This window comes from Pelophylax lessonae (genome assembly GCF_965119305.1).
Source record: "Pelophylax lessonae genome assembly, chromosome: 9".
NCBI lineage: Eukaryota > Metazoa > Chordata > Amphibia > Anura > Ranidae > Pelophylax > Pelophylax lessonae.
This window is the reverse complement of record NC_138776.1, coordinates 21,544,559-21,562,184: the sequence shown is the minus strand read 5'-3', so window position 1 is coordinate 21,562,184 and position 17,626 is coordinate 21,544,559. Positions and strand designations below refer to the sequence as shown.

The 17,626-nt window shown below is 49.1% G+C and overlaps 1 protein-coding gene across 1 annotated transcript in view; it reads right to left on the bottom strand.

Annotated features, from left to right (window-relative positions):
* The window catches only part of R3HCC1L (R3H domain and coiled-coil containing 1 like), a gene marked incomplete at its 5' end in the record, with an annotated part of 59,580 nt that overhangs the window by 15,548 nt on the left and 26,406 nt on the right, over positions 1-17,626 (bottom strand). Inside the window, one exon of the mRNA XM_082268364.1 lies at positions 8,779-8,919. Within this exon, the coding sequence (XP_082124490.1) occupies positions 8,779-8,919 (141 nt within the window). The remainder of the gene's footprint in view (positions 1-8,778; positions 8,920-17,626) is intronic.

The window sequence follows — 17,626 nt, the reverse complement described above, 5'->3', positions numbered from 1 at the left end:
TAAGTGATTTTTTGATTCAACGGGTCTGGCAGTAATGGGGCTAGGGTGTGGCAAGTAAAAATGTAACTCTGCTTTTCAAAAAATGTGGTAAATTACAGTTCATTCATAATTTAGCAAGGGTGGGGGGATTACTTCCTCACATAGGGCGAGGCAGGTTTGGACAGCTTTTATCCCTAAATAAATTAAATCACTATATAAAAACTGTATTTTGTATGTACTGGGGTTATCTTTGTGTAATATTAAAATTTGTTTGATTATCTAAATATGCAAAAAAAAAAAAAAAAAAAATAGGTTGCACGGCACCATCAGACAAACCATAGAAGGACCCTTTCATATGGGCTTTTTGATCAGGTCCGCCTGTCAGTTTTTTTAGGCGGACCTGATCGGACGCTCCATGCATCCTTATGGGAGCGGTGGATGTCAGCGGTGACATTTCTGCTGACACTCGCCGCTATCCGATCCTGTCTGTGAAATCCAGACGAATGGAAACCCTATTCTCCATCCGTCTGGAGGATCGGATCAGATAGGATCCGTTTTCATCCGAGCTCCCATAGACGAGAGTGGGGATCTGACATGTCTGTCTCTGCAAAGCAAGCAGAGATGGACCTGTCATCCGCCTGCTCAGTGGGGATCGACGGATCAATCCCAGTTGAACAAAAACTGGATTTTTGACTTACCGTAAAAAAAAAAAAAAAAAACTTTTCTCTTAAGTTCATTGACGGATGCAGTTCTCTGATCCATATCAGTAGGGTTATACTGCCCCCTACAGAAGTAGGACACTAGGCAGAAAAAAGTTCTGGCTATGCCTATGGACAGTCCCGGAGGGTACACCCTCTCTCTTCCTGCATAGGATGTCAGTTTTGTATCAAAGCAGCATCAGAAAGTAGCACCAACCCAACTCAAAATAGAGGGGTGGGTACTGCGCCCGTCAAACTTGAGAAAAGGATTTTACAGTAAGTCAAATATCCAGTTTTCTCTATCATTCATTAACGGACGCAGTTCGCTGATCCATATCAGTAGGGACATCCCAAAGCAGTGCCATAAAATGAGGGGTGGAAACAGCAGAAAAGAAAAAGTCCCCAAGGCTAAACAGCCAACCAGGCCACAGAGGACACATCAGAACAAAGGGGGAGCCCAAAGACTCACACCACGCAATATAAGACTTTCTCGTATGAAGAAAAAAAAATCATCCTAGAAGTCGGTTCCCACACTTTAAGCAGGGTGGGAATCACTGAAGCAGACAATCCCCGGTCCTTCAGTACCCGCCTTTCAACAGCCAACAGCGACTCCAAGAAGCATCGGTGGCTAGTCTGATCAGGACGGCGTACCAGCTCGGCGAGGCCAGTCCCAAGCAACGAGAATGACCAGAATCCCTTCCGCCTCGATCCTGCAAAGAATTCTTGGCAGAAACTTGAGGAGGGAAGGCAGACAGCAACTGATACTGACCTTGGCCCATCCGTGAGCACTCTCACATGACCACGCAGTCGTCAGCCTTGTGCAGACGACCATGCTAAACTTATCAGCATCGTTCATGTTGAACTTGCCACCATTGCACCCACCAGAGGGTCCCGGGAGCGGGCCACAAACCTCTGCCCTAGTAGATACGACGCCAACAGGTCCATGTCTGGAGTGCCCCAACAAAAGGAAAAACTGCTTAAAACACCTCTGAATGAAGTAACTATTCTCCTGCATCTAAGGCCTGTCGACTGAGGCAATCCGCCTGCCAATTTTTCACAGTGGAGAGAGCTGGAACAAGGCGCTTCGCCCAATGGAAAATGCCTGTCACTTCCAAGGCCACAAGGACACCCCTGGTGAATGACATAAGCCACAGTCATGGCGTAGTCGGTTGAATGTGCACTGGACAGCTGTAGGTGCCCGATCCAATGAACTAGGCAAAGCCGTATCGCTCTCAGCTCCAGGACATTGATCGGTAACCTGGATCTTCCAGGGACCATACTCCTGAAGCAGAGAGCCTGCCAAGGACTCCTCCCTACCCGGACAGGCTTGTAACCGCAGTGACAAACGTCCAGTAAAAAGGGGAGGAAGGATTCCAGATCAAGACTCCCTGGTCACCTGGCTCAGCCGGATCCGAAAGTCCAGAGAGTTGGATTCTAGTCCCATTCGAGAAGGATTGCCTTCTGGGGGATCCACGAGAGGGATTGAGGGAAAAGAACCGTCTCGAAAGACGACACCATCATTCCTAGAACTCGCATGCAGGTCCGAAGGAACGACCATGTGCTGGACAGTAACAGTTGAACCCCAGTCTGAAGTTCCAAGAGATTTTTCCCTGGAGGGAGAAACCCCCTGACTGAGGACGAGTCCAAAGTCAGGCCCAGATAGTCCAGTCTCACGGAAGGGACCAAAGATGACTTCTGAAGGTTCAGAATCCACCTGAACTCCTCCAGAGTTCCCATGGTGACATCCAAATCCGTTTGTCAGCAACGTAGGGGACTCCACACGAAGAAGCAGATCGGCTAGGAAACCCGGACCTATACACCCCGCTGCCGCAACAGCGCCAGGACCCGAGCCAACACCTTTGTGAAGACCCGAGTAGCAGAAACGAGACCAAGGGGGTAACGTCACAAACAGACATCCTTCCCCGTGACAAAAATGGAGAACCCGTTGGTGTCCTGAACACAATGGGATGTGAAGGTAGGCATCTTGATGCTATGGAGGCCAGAAAATCCCCTGATGTAGGGAAGCCACCATTGTGCGAACCGATACCGCCTTGAAGTTTTGATCCGCACGGAACCATCAAAGGGCCAGAAGGTTCAGCTTGTTGAACCAGAGCCTGAACTGCCCCACAGATCCGTGCAAGCGATCCGTGGATAGCCGTACATTGGAAGAAAAAACCTCACTGGAAAAAATGGATCGAAACTCGATCTTGCAACTGGCCCGCATGACCTCCTGAACACAGCTGCCTGGGATCCGGGCCAGCCGTAGGTCTGAAAACCGGCAAGGACGACCCCCCACCCCATAGATGGGTGAGGACGCACCTTCAGGCCGAGTAGGCCTTGTTCACAGGTCTGGAAAAGACAGATCTCTTGTTCACCAGACTAGGGTTGTTTGGAACCACCAGAGGAAGTCTTGAAGAACTTTGCCCCCGAGGGACGAATAAACTGTTGTGAGCCGAAAGTGAGGGACCCCGTCCAGGACGAAGGCCTTTACCCTTGTTAGCCTGTGGAAGAAAAGCACTCTTTCCCCCGTGAGACCCTTGTATAATGTCATCCAGGGCCACGCCAAACAGTTGATCCCCCTGAAAGGGGAGATCCGTTAAGGCCTTCTTAGAAGTGTGATCCGCAGACCAACACTTCAGCCAAGTATACGCCGGATAACCACCCCACGGAACTGACAGGTAACCCAATAAAAAGGAGCCGCGTCCAACGCGGCATCGCAAACAAATTGCAGCCCCTTTGCCAGCTGGTCCAACAGCTCCCCCAGGGCAGGAGGGACTTGCCCCTCACCAAGTTACAGCATTGGAACTCTGCCCATCAGGCAGAGTCTGCGTGGCAAGGGCAATCATAAACACTGTTCCCAGTGCAGACCCCGCCAGGGAGTACAGATCACGGGCAACAGCCCGCGCCATCCGATCCCCCCCAAGTCCTTTAAGGACAGGGAATCCTCCACCAGAACAACGGTAGTCCTATTTAGCCTAGAGAACATACGTCCACCATAGGCGGACCAGTCCATTGCACCAGAGACTCCTCAAAAGGGTAACGTCTAGCAGCTGACCCCAGGGGAACATCTCAAATGGACCCATCCTACATTAGCATGCTAGCAAAATACTCCGGATGGCATGTGAGTCTCAGATGCTACCTGTGCCCTAGGCGCAGCTGCAGCTGCGTCCTCCAAATTGCAGGGTGTCACGCACCAAAACAACCAGTGCATCCACCAGTGCCTGTATCATGCGCGGTAGGGGAGGTAGAAATGTTGTCCTCTTATCGGAGGAGACAGGTGCGAGGTACCAGACCCGGCAGGGAGGCCCACTTCTGCGGCGGGAGATTAAGACTCAGAATCCGAGACATCAGATGAGGCAGGGGTAGGTGGAGAAATGTTGCAGCGCACCTCCCACCTCCACCCGGGCCCAAATGCTTCCCGAACCGCCGAAAATGCATTGATGGACAGTGGAGATCCGGAAGGCCCTACGGCCTCCATGAGGGGGTCAGGTGGGGACACATGGCCTGCAGGATCCATACAGAACCTGAGGAACCCGCCAGCAAAAATTTGCAAAAAATGGCCAAAAAATTACATAAAAAAAAAAAAAAAAAGCGGCCCCACACCACTACAGGGCCCCCCCAGAGGTCAGGCTAATTAACCCCCACACAGAGAGAGAGAGAGAGAGAGAGAGAGAGACTACCCTCAGTAACTCACTGTCCCCAGGAAGCAATCATATTAGGAGGATCTCAGCGGTGGCTCAGAGAAAGGAAGTGGGCCAGGAAGCTGCCCGGGATGAAGGGAGGGACTCCTCAACCCAAAGAACACCTCCAGGCACTTCCACCGGCCTTCACAGCAAAAATTTCACTGCAAAATGGGCGGAAACGGGTGTACCAAGATGGCGGCGGCGGCCGCCGCCGCCACAGAAACAGAAGTGGCTACAACAAAATGGCGACCCCACAGGGAAACCCCCCCTGCCAGCCCTCCTACACCATCCAGCCCTGGGGGAACCGACCAAGGCCCCCCCCACACACAATCGACAAAGCGCCGCACCCCCCGGCCCCCCATGCGGCCTGCACACTAGGCCCAAACAGTCCCCCACGTGGGAAGGGGGGGGGTTCACAGCAGGACAGAGGGAAACCCAGCAGTGCTAGGGTCCGACCATACAAGGGAGGGGCCCGTGTAGACCCCAAAATCCGCCAATGGGGGGGGGGGGGGACATTTACTCACCATACCAGGAACACAGATGGACACCACCTCCTGACAGGACCCCACGCCACCGAAGTGTGGGGGGGCTGTCGGCCAAATAGGAACGCTGCGACATAAGCCTAGACCCTGTCGAGACGTTCAACTCGCGGGGCCAGTCCCCGTCCAGTGGGACTATATCTCGCCCGCCGCAGCGCGGAGCTAAGGCCTACACGTGCTCATTGAACAGACTAGGGTGACCACTGGATATAGAGATCCAGCCCGTCACCCAGCCCGGCATAGTTGCTTGAAGATCTCACAGGAAAAAATTTAGGGTGAAAAAGGCTAGCTCAAAAAAATCTTCTTTAAAAAAATACTTTCATGCCAGGACCAAAGATCCCAGCAAGGAACTCGGTCCTTACTAGGCAGATTAAAAATGGACATCCTATGCAGGAAGAGAGAGGGTGTACCCTCCGGGACTGCCCATAGGCGTAGCTAGAACTTTTTTCTGCCTAGTGTCCTACTCCTGTAGGGGGCAGTATAACCCTACTGATATGGATCAGAGAACTGCGTCCCTCAATGAACGATAGAGAAACTGAGTCCGCCGGGCGGAAACTCGTGTGAAAGGGCCCAAAGAGTACGGGGAAAATTGTTGTCAGAGCAGATTGTTTTCATTACTTCTTCATCTCTGGTTATGGAATTTAGGGCATCATCGTTCTCTGCTCTGCCTTATTAGATCAGAGTGAAAAGTTATAGTTTTGGAGGGTGAATTTCTGCAAGGTTCAATGATTTTATTACTGGAACATCATACCTGCCAGATAAAGCTGTGCTGACTTCACTTCAGACTCATTTTTGTAGATGCCGAAGCGTGAAACCACAGAATGGTTTGTAATGAATCTCGGAGTCTCCAGCATCGGAGTCTCTGAGGTCCCAGCTCTGCTCACCTGCCGGAGTTTTTCTTCATTGCGTAGGTTTGTGAAAACAATACAAAGACCCCGAAGTGGGCGGGAACATCCAAAGTGGGTAGGATTTGTTTACTGGGGACATCAATTATTTGAATGGCACATAGAGGTAAATAATAAGCAAGCGCTAACATTTGGTTAGTGCTTGCTTATGCTTTACCTCTAGGTGTCTGATTTCTTGTTCATCCTTTGATATCTCTAGACTTTCCTAAACTACGGAACTGCATTTAGATACACTATATTCAAAAGTATTGGGACACCTGCCTTTACATGGACATGAACTTTAATGGCACCCCAGTCTTAGTCCGTAGGGTTCAATACTAAGTTGGCCCACCCTTCGCAGCTATAACAGCTTCAACTCTTCTGGGAAGGCTGTCCACAAGGTTTAGAAGTGTGTCTATGGGAATGTTTGACCATTCTTCTAGAAGTGCATTTGTGAGGTCAGGTACTGATGTTGGACAAGAAGGCCTGGCTCGCAGTCTCTACTCTAATTCATCCCAAAGGTGTTCTGTCGGGGTTGAGGTCAAGACTCTGTGCAGGCCAGTCAAGTTCCTCCATCCCAAACTCGCTCATCTGCATCTTTATGGTCTTGCTTTGTGCACTGGTGTGCAGTCATGTTGGAACAGAAAGGGACCATCCCCAAACTGTTCCTACAAAAATGGGAGCATGAAATTGTCCAAAATGTCTTGGTATGCCGATGCCATAAGAGCTCCCATCACTGGAACTAAGGGGCCAATCCCAACCCCTGAAAAACAACCCCACACCATAATCCCTTCTCCACTATATGATTTGGACCAGTGTACAAAGCAAGGTCTGTAAAAACATGGATGAGCGAGTTTGGGATGGAGGAACTTGACTGGCTTGCACAAAGTTCTGACCTCAACCCGACAGAACACCTTTGGGATGAATTCGAGCGGAGACTGCGAGCCAGGCCTTCTCATCCAACATCAGTGCCTGACCTCACAAATACACTTCTGGAAGAATGGTCAGCCAACATAAGTGCCCGACCTCACAAATGCACTTCTGGAAGAATGGTCAAACATTCCCCTAGACACACTCCTAAACCTTGTGGACAGCCTTCCCAGAAGAGTTGAAGCTGTTATAGCTGCAAAGGGTGGGCCAACTCAATATTGAACCCTACGGACTAAGACTGGGATGCCATTAAAGTTCATGTGTGTGTAAAGGCAGGCGTCCCAATACTTTTGACAATATAGTGTACATGTAGATATGTTGGGATTTCAAGACACAGGATTCACAGAGCATTACAGCTCCTCTAAGAACCTCAGAAGCGGTTTACCTTCAGTCTCTCTCCTCTCTAGCTGAAACTTCCCAACAGCCAACTGTACAAGGGGGTCTTCGCCACAAACCGTTGCTCAAAACACAAAAGTTGCTCAGGTTCATCATTGTGGATGTCAACTGGATCTCTTAGATCAAGGGGCCTAGGAACTATGGCTTGTGGGCTTCATCTGTGCCGCTACAAGATTTTACCCTGCCAGTCTCTGGTCCTGTATTTGAGGCATGCATTTCCATGGTGCAGGCCGGCCATCCACTAGAACCATAACGGAATGCTGAGCAGGGTCCCCAATGTGATTTGTTGCTTTGGAGCTGGTGGACAGCCCAACCACACCACTGAAAACCACATGGTACCAGTAGCGAGCCAGTACACTGATCAGTCGCTGGAGCGTTCTGTCTCCTGAGGTCCATTCTTGGGAGGACGTCATATGATGCCCCCCCAGCACAATAGGGTTCCCACCCACCCCATTTACAATTGGGTGGGAAGCAGGTAAATACGGTTCGGCAAAGCCGATATATCGGGGGCCGACATGCACTTTCCCCGAAATAACGGAATTGGCCCCAGGGATTACCGATATTTCGGGAAAGTGCTTGTACCGGAGTGATGCCTGCAGCTAGAGGCATCACCCCGGTACCGGCGTCCATAGCCGACGGTCGGCTGTCTTGTAATGACAACAGATGTGCCTGAGAAGCCGCTCGGCTGTCATTACAAGGAGCGGGAGGGGACACCCCCCACTCCCGCCACCTTTCATGCATCGCCCGGGTCTCCTGTCCCACCAGGAGACCTGGGCAACCAGCCTGCACGGCTGCCGAAGACCCGATCAAAACCGCATTCAGCTCTGATCGGGTCTCCATGTAAAAACCCGGAAGTGATGTCATGGCATCACTTCCGGATACTCGGCACCAGATTATAAAAAAATGACAGCATTCAAAACAGCCAAACATGGCGTTTTGAATGCTTTAAAGTGCAGGAGGAGGGGTTTGGGGTCTTTTAGACCTCCAGATCCCTCCACAAGAGTACCTGACAAGTGCTAAAAATAAAAAAATAAAACATTTTTAAAATGTACGAAAATATCAGCCAATATCGGCCGATACCGATTTTCAATGGCCAAAATATCGGTATCGGCAACGAAAAACCGATATCGGTTGATCACTAGTTGTGGTTAAAAAATATATTTGATCAGGACAAGTAGATGGTCATAAGGGACCAGTAGATTGGGACCACGATTTAGTCCCTCAGACAAGTAGTTTTTTTATAACTTCCACACCTGTGTCCGTATAGAATTTCTACTGCTAATGAAAATCAATGCAGGCACCTGATTACCTGCAGCAGACAACATCGACATTCAGTTTTCTCCATTTATATATAGAAAAACGCAGACATATAAAATAGAAAATTAAATAGTTGTGAAGGGTATATTCCTATAAACAGTGGCACAAACGATAGACAATTATGATAAATGCCCCCCCCCCCCCCCATTATATTAGCGGGATGTAAAAAAACAATTGTGTTCCGATGAAAAGCCTTGCTCATCTCCAGCCAGCGGAGGAGCGATAGATAAGTGGCGTGTGCATATGCGGCGTGAAGATTGTGCCACTTAATGCAGTTTGACAGACTCAGCAGCTGTTAAAGACAAGAATTCTGGAGAACAGAAGAGTCTACAATCTAATTGCTTCCTCTCACCTCTGGCTTCCTGTAGCTTCTTGCGTTCTGCCTCTCTTTCAGCCCGGCTCTGGGTACTTCGCACTCCCAAGGCACTAATCACCAGTCTCCTTGCAAGAACCGCAGACGTTTCTGGACGGTCTTTAGCAGGCTGCAGAAAGTCTAAGTCACAAAAGAACAAAAGAATCATAAAAGTGTTGGACTCTGTGCAAAGACGACATTCAGGGTTCATACACATTTTCACCAATAAAATTCCATGACTTTACGTAAATATTCATGACCTAAAGTTTCATGAAATGTCTATGTATACATGTTAAATAAGAAGAAAATCCATGTCACACCCAGCATATTTTTACTAAAATAAATGACAAGCTTTGTAGTGTACAGTACCTCTGCAGTTAGGGTTTCGATTCTGGATACAGAGTGGAAGCACCGCTGCCTCAGAAGGGAGCCGGTGTCACTTCAGGCGCACGGGTGAAAAAGCCAGCGATCGGATTGGAAGCTGTCGAGCACGCAGCTGCAGACTGGTGCTTTGCACCTTTAGCGTGCAACCATTTCGGTTACCGCTCCCCCGCGTCATCACGTTCATGCGGCCGGCCCGCCCTGCAGTGACGCTTCCGCTGCCTGATTGGTTGTAATCTCCCGGCTGTTGCTGGCCGGCCCTCCCCGCTGCCTGATTGGTTCATCTCCTCGGCTGCTGCTGGCCAGTGACAGTAAGCGCATACTGCGGACCCGGAAGGACGCTTACACCGATTTAAATATAATGTGGCAATAAAATCATGAGGCAATAAAATAATTAAACAAAAAAATCATTAAGCATCCGCTCCCCGCTCCTCCACAGTTCTCATATTCCATGACTTTTCCAAAACCTAGTGGGGTTTACAAATTTTCCATGACTTCCCCAGGCCTGGAAAGTGTCATCTAAAAATTCCATGACTTTTCCAGGATTTCCAGGACTGTACGAACCCTGGACATTGAGGATGGGCAAGACTTTATCCTGGGAAAGCTGGTAGGCCCCTGCCTATACTGAGGCCCCCCCTGTCCTCCCCTCCATGCTGGGGCCTCCCACGCTCCAGTCTATACTGAGGCCCCCCCTGTTCTCCCCTCCATGCCGGGGACTCCCACGCTCCAGTCTATACCGGGGGACTCCCACGCTCCAGTCTATACCGGGGGACTCCCACGCTCCAGTCTATACCGGGGGACTCCCACGCTCCAGTCTATACCGGGGGACTCCCACGCTCCAGTCTATACCGGGGGACTCCCACGCTCCAGTCTATACCGGGGGACTCCCACGCTCCAGTCTATACCGGGGGACTCCCACGATCCAGTCTATACCGGGGGACTCCCACGATCCAGCCTATACCGAGGCCTCCCACGCTCCAGCCTATACCGAGGCCTCCCACGCTCCAGCCTATACCGAGGCCTCCCACGCCCCAGCCTATACCGAGGCCTCCCACGCCCCAGCCTATACCGAGGCCTCCCACGCTCCAGCCTATACCGAGGCCTCCCACGCTCCAGCCTATACCGAGGCCTCCCACGCTCCAGCCTATACCGTGGCCTCCCACGCTCCAGCCTATACCGAGGCCTGCCACGCTCCAGCCTATACCGAGGCCTGCCACGCTCCAGTCTATACCAGAGGCCTCCCACGCTCCAGCCTATACTGAGGCCTCCCACGCTCCAGTCTATACTGAGGCCTTCTATACTCTATTCCCTGGCAGCCGACCAAATTGGAACATTCTAATCCTCTGTGACCAATATTAAAAAAAACCACATTGAACATGAAGCAATTATTGTAACACTTGAGATAATTGCATATGGAACGCACTGCTTGATGAAAAACTTGTTTCGTTCAGAAATGATAATTATAAATCCCACGATGAGTGAATGATAATGAGGTCACGCTGAGCACTAGGAAGAAGAAAAGCATCCAGAACAATGGGAAGAGTGGGATTCTGGGAAGGATGAAAAGGGCAATACTATTTAACCTAGAACAGAGTTCTACAATACAGAAGGTCATTACAGCAATAAAATTCTGCCCCAGCGGCCGCCCTGCCAGGATGGATCTCTGTACAGCTTACTACAGATAAGGCGGAACTAATCAGGAGGCCGTGTGAGATTTGTATAATCCGGAAGAGAAAATACCTTCCTTGTACTAACCTCATTGTGCTGCTCCCGCAGGGGGGGGGGGGGGGGCATGGTACAAGACCCGCAGCAAGATTTAATGAATACGTGGTTTATCCCAAACCCTAGCTACTTAATATAAGAGCTCATTCACACTAGCCTTGGTCTCAAAAGAGCAATCCATGCTTGGATCACTCTTAGAGAGCATTTGACAGGCAGTATCACCTCCTCACTGCCTGCTTTAACCCCTTGAACCTGGCAGTAGCATGCAGCAGCTGCATTTAGTTGCAAGGAGCCCAGTTGAGTTGTGTTTGTCCACCCACCAAAAGACACAAAAGGTAAAATTTGTGAACCAAAGCATTGCAGCTGTGAACTGTGTATACCCCCCGCTGCTGGGTGTGACGGTTGGAGGGGTAAAAGCACAGCTCAACCATGGGGTTTCACCCCCCCCCCCCACTGTGAATGAGCCCTAAAAGTGTCCACAGAATTTTTGGGATCGGCGATGCAGGTATCTGACCTAGTGGACAGCCCTCTTGGGGGGGGGGGGAGATTGGAACATGCAAAAGGAAAACCATACAGAGGTGGAATTGTTATTTAACCACTTGCCGACCCCAATACATACAAACACACACGTGTTACAGCTTGAAATTGGTTTACCGGAGTTATGACTGAAGCTAATCAGCCATAACCTGGAACTTCTTTTTTTTCCAGCCGATAGCTGGATCTCTTATAAAAGAGGTCCGATCAGCTCATTGGCCGCTGGATCGCTTTCAGAAGCGGCGGGGGGAGCGTTTCTTGGGCTTACCATTCTTACCCGCGCCTTGGAGGACCGGAGCGATGTCATGACATCACTTCCGGTCCAGGGCGGAAGTAAATGAGAGATGTGTATATATATATATATATATATATATATATATATATACACATACATATACACACACACACACACACACACACATATATATATATATATATACACACACACACACACACACACACACACACACACATACATACATACATATATATAAATAAAATATTTTTTTTTTTTTAAAAAGCAAAAGATCACTTTTTTTTATCTTTTGCTTTTAACCTCTTGCCGACTGCCCCAAGTACAGCATCTCACAAAAGTGAGTACACACCTCACATTTTTGTAAATATTTTATAATATCTTTTCATATAAAGTATTTTTTTCATAAAGTGACAACACTGAAGAAATGACACTTTGCTACAATGTAAAGTAGTGAGTGTACAGCTTGTATAACAGTGTAAATTTGCTATCCACTCACAATAGCTCAACACACAGCCATTAATGTCTAAACTGCTGACAACAAAAGTGAGTACACCCCTAAGTGAAAATGTCCAAATTGGGCCCAATTAGCCATTTTCCCTCCTCTGTGTCATGTGACTCGTAAGTGTTACAAGGTCTCAGGTTTGAATGGGGAGCAATGTGTTAAATTTGGTGTTATCGCTCTCACTCTCTCATACTGGTCACTGGAAGTTCAACATGGCACCTCATGGCAAAGAGCTCTCTGAGGATCCGAAAAAAAAAAAAAAAAAATGGTTGTTCTTCATAAAGATGGCCTAGGCTATAAGATGATTGCCAATAACCTGAAACTGAGCTGCAGCACGGTGGCCAAGACCATACAGTGGTTTAACAGGACAGATTCCACTCAGAACAGGCCTCTCCATGGTCAACCAAAGAAGTTGAGTGCACGTGCTCAGCGTCATATCCAGAGGTTGTCTTTGGGAAATAGAAGTATAAATGCTGCCAACATTGCTGCAGAGGTTGAAGGGGTGGGGGTCAGCCTGTCAGTGCTCAGACCATACACCGCACACTGCATCAAATTGGTCTGCATGGCTGTCATCCCAGAAGGAAGCCTCTTCTAAAGATGATGCACAAGAAAGCCCGCAAACAGTTTGCTGAAGACAAGCAGACTAAGGACATGGAGTACTGGAACCGTGTCCTGTGGTCTGATGAGACCAAAATAAACTTATTTGGTTCAGATGGTGTCAAGCGTGTGTGGCAGCAACCATGTGAGGAGTACAAAGACAAGTGTGTCTTGTCTACAGTCAAGCATGGTGCTGGGAGTGTCATGGTCTGGGGATGCATGAGTGCTGCCGGCACTGGGGAGCTACAGTTCATTGAGGGAACCATAAATGCCAACATGTACTGTGACATACTGAAGCAGAGCATGATCCCCTCCCTTCAGAGACTGGGCCGCAGGGCAATATTCCAACATGATAACGACCCCAAACACACCTCTAAGACAACCACTGCCTTGCTATAGAAGCTGAGGGTAAAGGTGATGGACTGGCCAAGCATGTCTCCAGACCTAAACCCTATTGAGCATCTGTGGGGCATCCTCAAATGGAAGGTGGAGGAGCGCAAGGTCTCTAACATTCACCAGCTCCGTGATGTCATCATGGAGGAGTGGAAGAGGACTCCAGTGGCAACCTGTGAAGCTCTGGTGAACTCCATGCCCAAGAGGGTTAAGGCAGTGCTGGAAAATAATGGTGGCCACACAAAATATTGACACTTTGGGCCCAATTTGGACATTTTCACTTAGGAGTACTCACTTTTGTTGCCAGTGGTTTAGACATTAATGGCTGTGTGTTGAGTTATTTTGAGTGGACAGCAAATTTACACTGTTATACAAGCTGTACACTCACTACTTTACATTGTAGCAAAGTGTCATTTCTTCAGTGTTGTCACATGAAAAGATATGATAAAATATTCACAAAAATGTGAGGGGTGTACTCACTTTTGTGGGATACTGTATATATTTTTTAATACAAGAACACACACTCCTGGCCACTGTCTTGTCTAGCTTGGTCTCCCAGCTGTGGCAATTCTGCATGTAAACAAACCCCAGAGTTGCTGAGCGTTGGATCTTGGTAAATGGTCCAATTGGTCTGGGAAGGGGAAGGGTGGGACCAGTTGAGTCAGGGCAAATGGGGGTGTGGGGGTGGGAGAAAAGTGCATCTTGTTTTAAAGTGCACCAATCCTTTAAGGTTTTCACTGTGACCTAGTTAGGGAACTTTACTCACTTTGTCCTGGTGACCACCATCAGCAGAATTAAAATTGTAGGAAATTCTAAAATCTTGGAGTAGTCACCGGTACGGATAAAGGAGGGGAACATTCCAGGGACAACTGCCTGGGAAAGACTTCCTACGCTTTCGGTTTCTAAACTGAAATCTCACCAGTGAAATAGGGAAACCCCCCCCAAACACACACATAGTTACATCGTTTCTGAGGTTGAAAAAAGACATCAGTCCATCCAGTTCAACCTATGATGTGTGTGTGTGTTTGCTGTTAACCGTACATTGTATACCCCTGTATGTTGTACATTGTATACCCCTGTATGTTGTGGTCTTTAAGGTGCCCATCTAATAGTTTTTTGAATCTATCGATGCTCCCTGCTGATACGACTGAGAATTCCACATCCTTACTGGTCTGACAGTAAAGAACCCCTTACGTAATTTAACCACTTAAGCCCCGGAAGATTTTACCCCCTTCATGACCAGGGCCTATTTTGCGATTCGGCACTGCGTGACTTTAACGGACAATTGCGCGGTCGTGCGACGCTGTACCTAAACGAAATTGACGTCCTTTTTTTCCCACAAACAGAGCTTTCTTTTGGTGGTATTTGATCACCTGTGCGATTTTTTGATCATGCACTATAAACAAAAAAATAGCGTCAATTTTGCAAAAACAACAATATTTTTCACATTTTTTTTATATGAAATTCCCCCCCAAAAAAATGTAAAAATCAAAATTTAACATTTAAAAAAAAAAAAAAAAAAAAGCGTATTTTGATTGGTTTGCGCAAAAGTTATTGCGTTTACCAACTAAGGGAAAGATTTGTCATTTTTGTTGTTTTTTTTTTTTTAACGAGTAATGGCGGCGATCTGCGATTTTTTTTGCAGGACTGCGACATTGCGGCGGACAGATCGGACCCTTGACTGACATTTTTGACACTTTTGGGGTTACCAGTGACATTACTGCAGTAATCAGTGCTATACATATGCACTGTTACTGTAAAAATTACACTGGAAGTGAAGGGGGTTAACTTTTTTTGAGAGGGAGGGGTTAAGTGTGTCCCTAGGGGCGTGTTTCTAACTGTGATTGGCTGTGGCTTGAGCTGTAAGAACAGAGATCAACGGTCCTACATAGTAGAACCGTATGATCACCATTCTTACACAGGGAGAATGACAGGCGGCTTTGTTTACATCAGCCGCCTGCCTTTCTCCCGGTGTAACGGACGATCGGGTCCGCCGGTCACACGCGCGGGGGGGGGGGGGGGGGGGTTGTGACCGAGCGGTGGCGTGCACTCGCTCCCCAGAGCCTCACAGGCTAGCGACGTAGACCTACGTCGGTTTGCCTGTGAGGGGCTGACTGCCGCAGTAAATATACTGACGGCAGTCGGCAAGAGGTTAAGGTTAAACCGTTTTTCCTCTAGTTTTAGTGAGTGGCCACGTGTCTTATTGTATTCCCTTTCTCTGAATAGTTTGTTCCTTATGCTAGGGTCATCACCAGTACAGTATTTGTACATTGATATCATATCCCCCCTCCTGTTTTAGCCAATGAGGAAGGAGAGTCCCTGGGGAGCTGATGTTCCCATGCACATCACTGGATCGAGAGGGGTCTCAGGTAAGTGGCTGTAAGGGGGTGGCTGCGGGGGGAGCTGCACACAGAAGGTTTTTTACCTTCATGCAAAGAACGCACCTTCAGACTTCACAACCACTTTAATTTTCAGTGAAAACACAAAATTTATTTGAGCTTATACAAAAACCAATATAATCTCAGAAATTTCCATGAAGCATTAAAGATGAAAACTGTAGCAAGCTCATAAATAACAAATACATCTCGGCTTAAAAGTTTGAGCGCCTAAAAACTGTGAAAATGCTAAAATATGTAAAACTGGAAACATGAAACGCTTTTAAAACCTTTCTAAAACCAAAAGGCATGCATTTAGAATTACTTATAGCTTTAACCTGCGGAGGCGTCCCGATGCATCTAATTCTGCATTATACATGCACGTATATTGTATGTTACAGGGGTGTGTGTGTTCCTATATTTTGTTTGTTTTTAACTTATGTTATGAGGGTGGTGACCGATTGTGAGAGATTCTCTTTATGAAGACAATTCACATAAACAAGTTCATAAAAGTTAAAAACAAATAAACAGCGCGTATGAGGAGACTGTTGCTTTTGGACTTCTGATTGCGTAATGACGTCACAAACACTGGCTCCATCCAACGTGTTTCATCATAAATGACATCTGTCAGGGCACATTCCCGCAAGCGGCCCACTTTACTCCGGGGGCCGGCTGTTTTTTCATATGCGCAGTTGGTTTTTAACTTCTGTCAGTATGCTACAGCAATTTATTAAACATAGTTCTGATGGTTTTACGCTATGTGGTACTCTTGGTGTTTCTTTTCATGAGCATAACTGAGAACCAGAGGGTGACTAGCGAACCTGAGTTGGAGGATTACTGTACTCTGAGGGGAAACCATTTGTATCAAGTGCTATAGGACTTCTATATTACAGAGGGTCAAATCTTTCTGGTAAGTGTGGTTAATCTGGCAGGCGGTCGCGGAACGCTGTGGCAATGTGGACCACAGTTGGAAGTGGCGGATTTTGATTTGAGAGGATATATTGTAAACAAATTGTATCACATCCTTTTGGACTTATATTTGATCAGTGGAAGCAACAGTGCCCCCCATCAGTGGCGTCAGGGGGAGCAACAGTGCCCCCCCATCAGTGGCGTCAGTGAGAGCAACAGTGCCCCCCAATCAGTGGCGTCAGTGAGAGCAACAGTGCCCCCCAATCAGTGGCGTCAGTGGGAGCAACAGTGCCCCCCCCATCAGTGGCGTCAGTGGGAGCAACAGTGCCCCCCCATCAGTGGCGTCAGTGGGAGCAACAGTGCCCCCCCATCAGTGGCGTCAGTGGGAGCAACAGTGCCCCCCCATCAGTGGCGTCAGTGGGAGCAACAGTGCCCCCCCATCAGTGGCGTCAGTGGGAGAAACAGTGCCCCCCCATCAGTGGCGTCAGTGGGAGAAACAGTGCCCCCCCATCAGTGGCGTCAGTGGGAGAAACAGTGCCCCCCCCATCAGTGGCGTCAGTGGGAGCAACAGTGCCCCCCCCATCAGTGGCGTCAGTGGGAGCAACAGTGCCCCCCCCATCAGTGGCGTCAGTGGGAGCAACAGTGCCCCCCCATCAGTGGCGTCAGTGGGAGCAACAGTGCCCCCCCATCAGTGGCGTCAGTGGGAGCAACAGTGCCCCCCCATCAGTGGCGTCAGTGGGAGCAACAGTGCCCCCCCCATCAGTGGCGTCAGTGGGAGCAACAGTGCCCCCCCATCAGTGGCGTCAGTGGGAGCAACAGTGCCCCCCCATCAGTGGCGTCAGTGGGAGCAACAGTGCCCCCCATCAGTGGCGTCAGTGGGAGCAACAGTGCCCCCCCATCAGTGCCGTCAGTGGGAGCAACAGTGCCCCCCATCAGTGGCGTCAGTGGGAGCAACAGTGCCCCCCCATCAGTGGCGTCAGTGGGAGCAACAGTGCCCCCCCATCAGTGGCGTCAGTGGGAGCAACAGTGCCCCCCCATCAGTGGCGTCAGTGGGAGCAACAGTGCCCCCCCATCAGTGGCGTCAGTGGGAGCAACAGTGCCCCCCCATCAGTGGCGTCAGTGGGAGCAACAGTGCCCCCCCATCAGTGGCGTCAGTGGGAGCAACAGTGCCCCCCCATC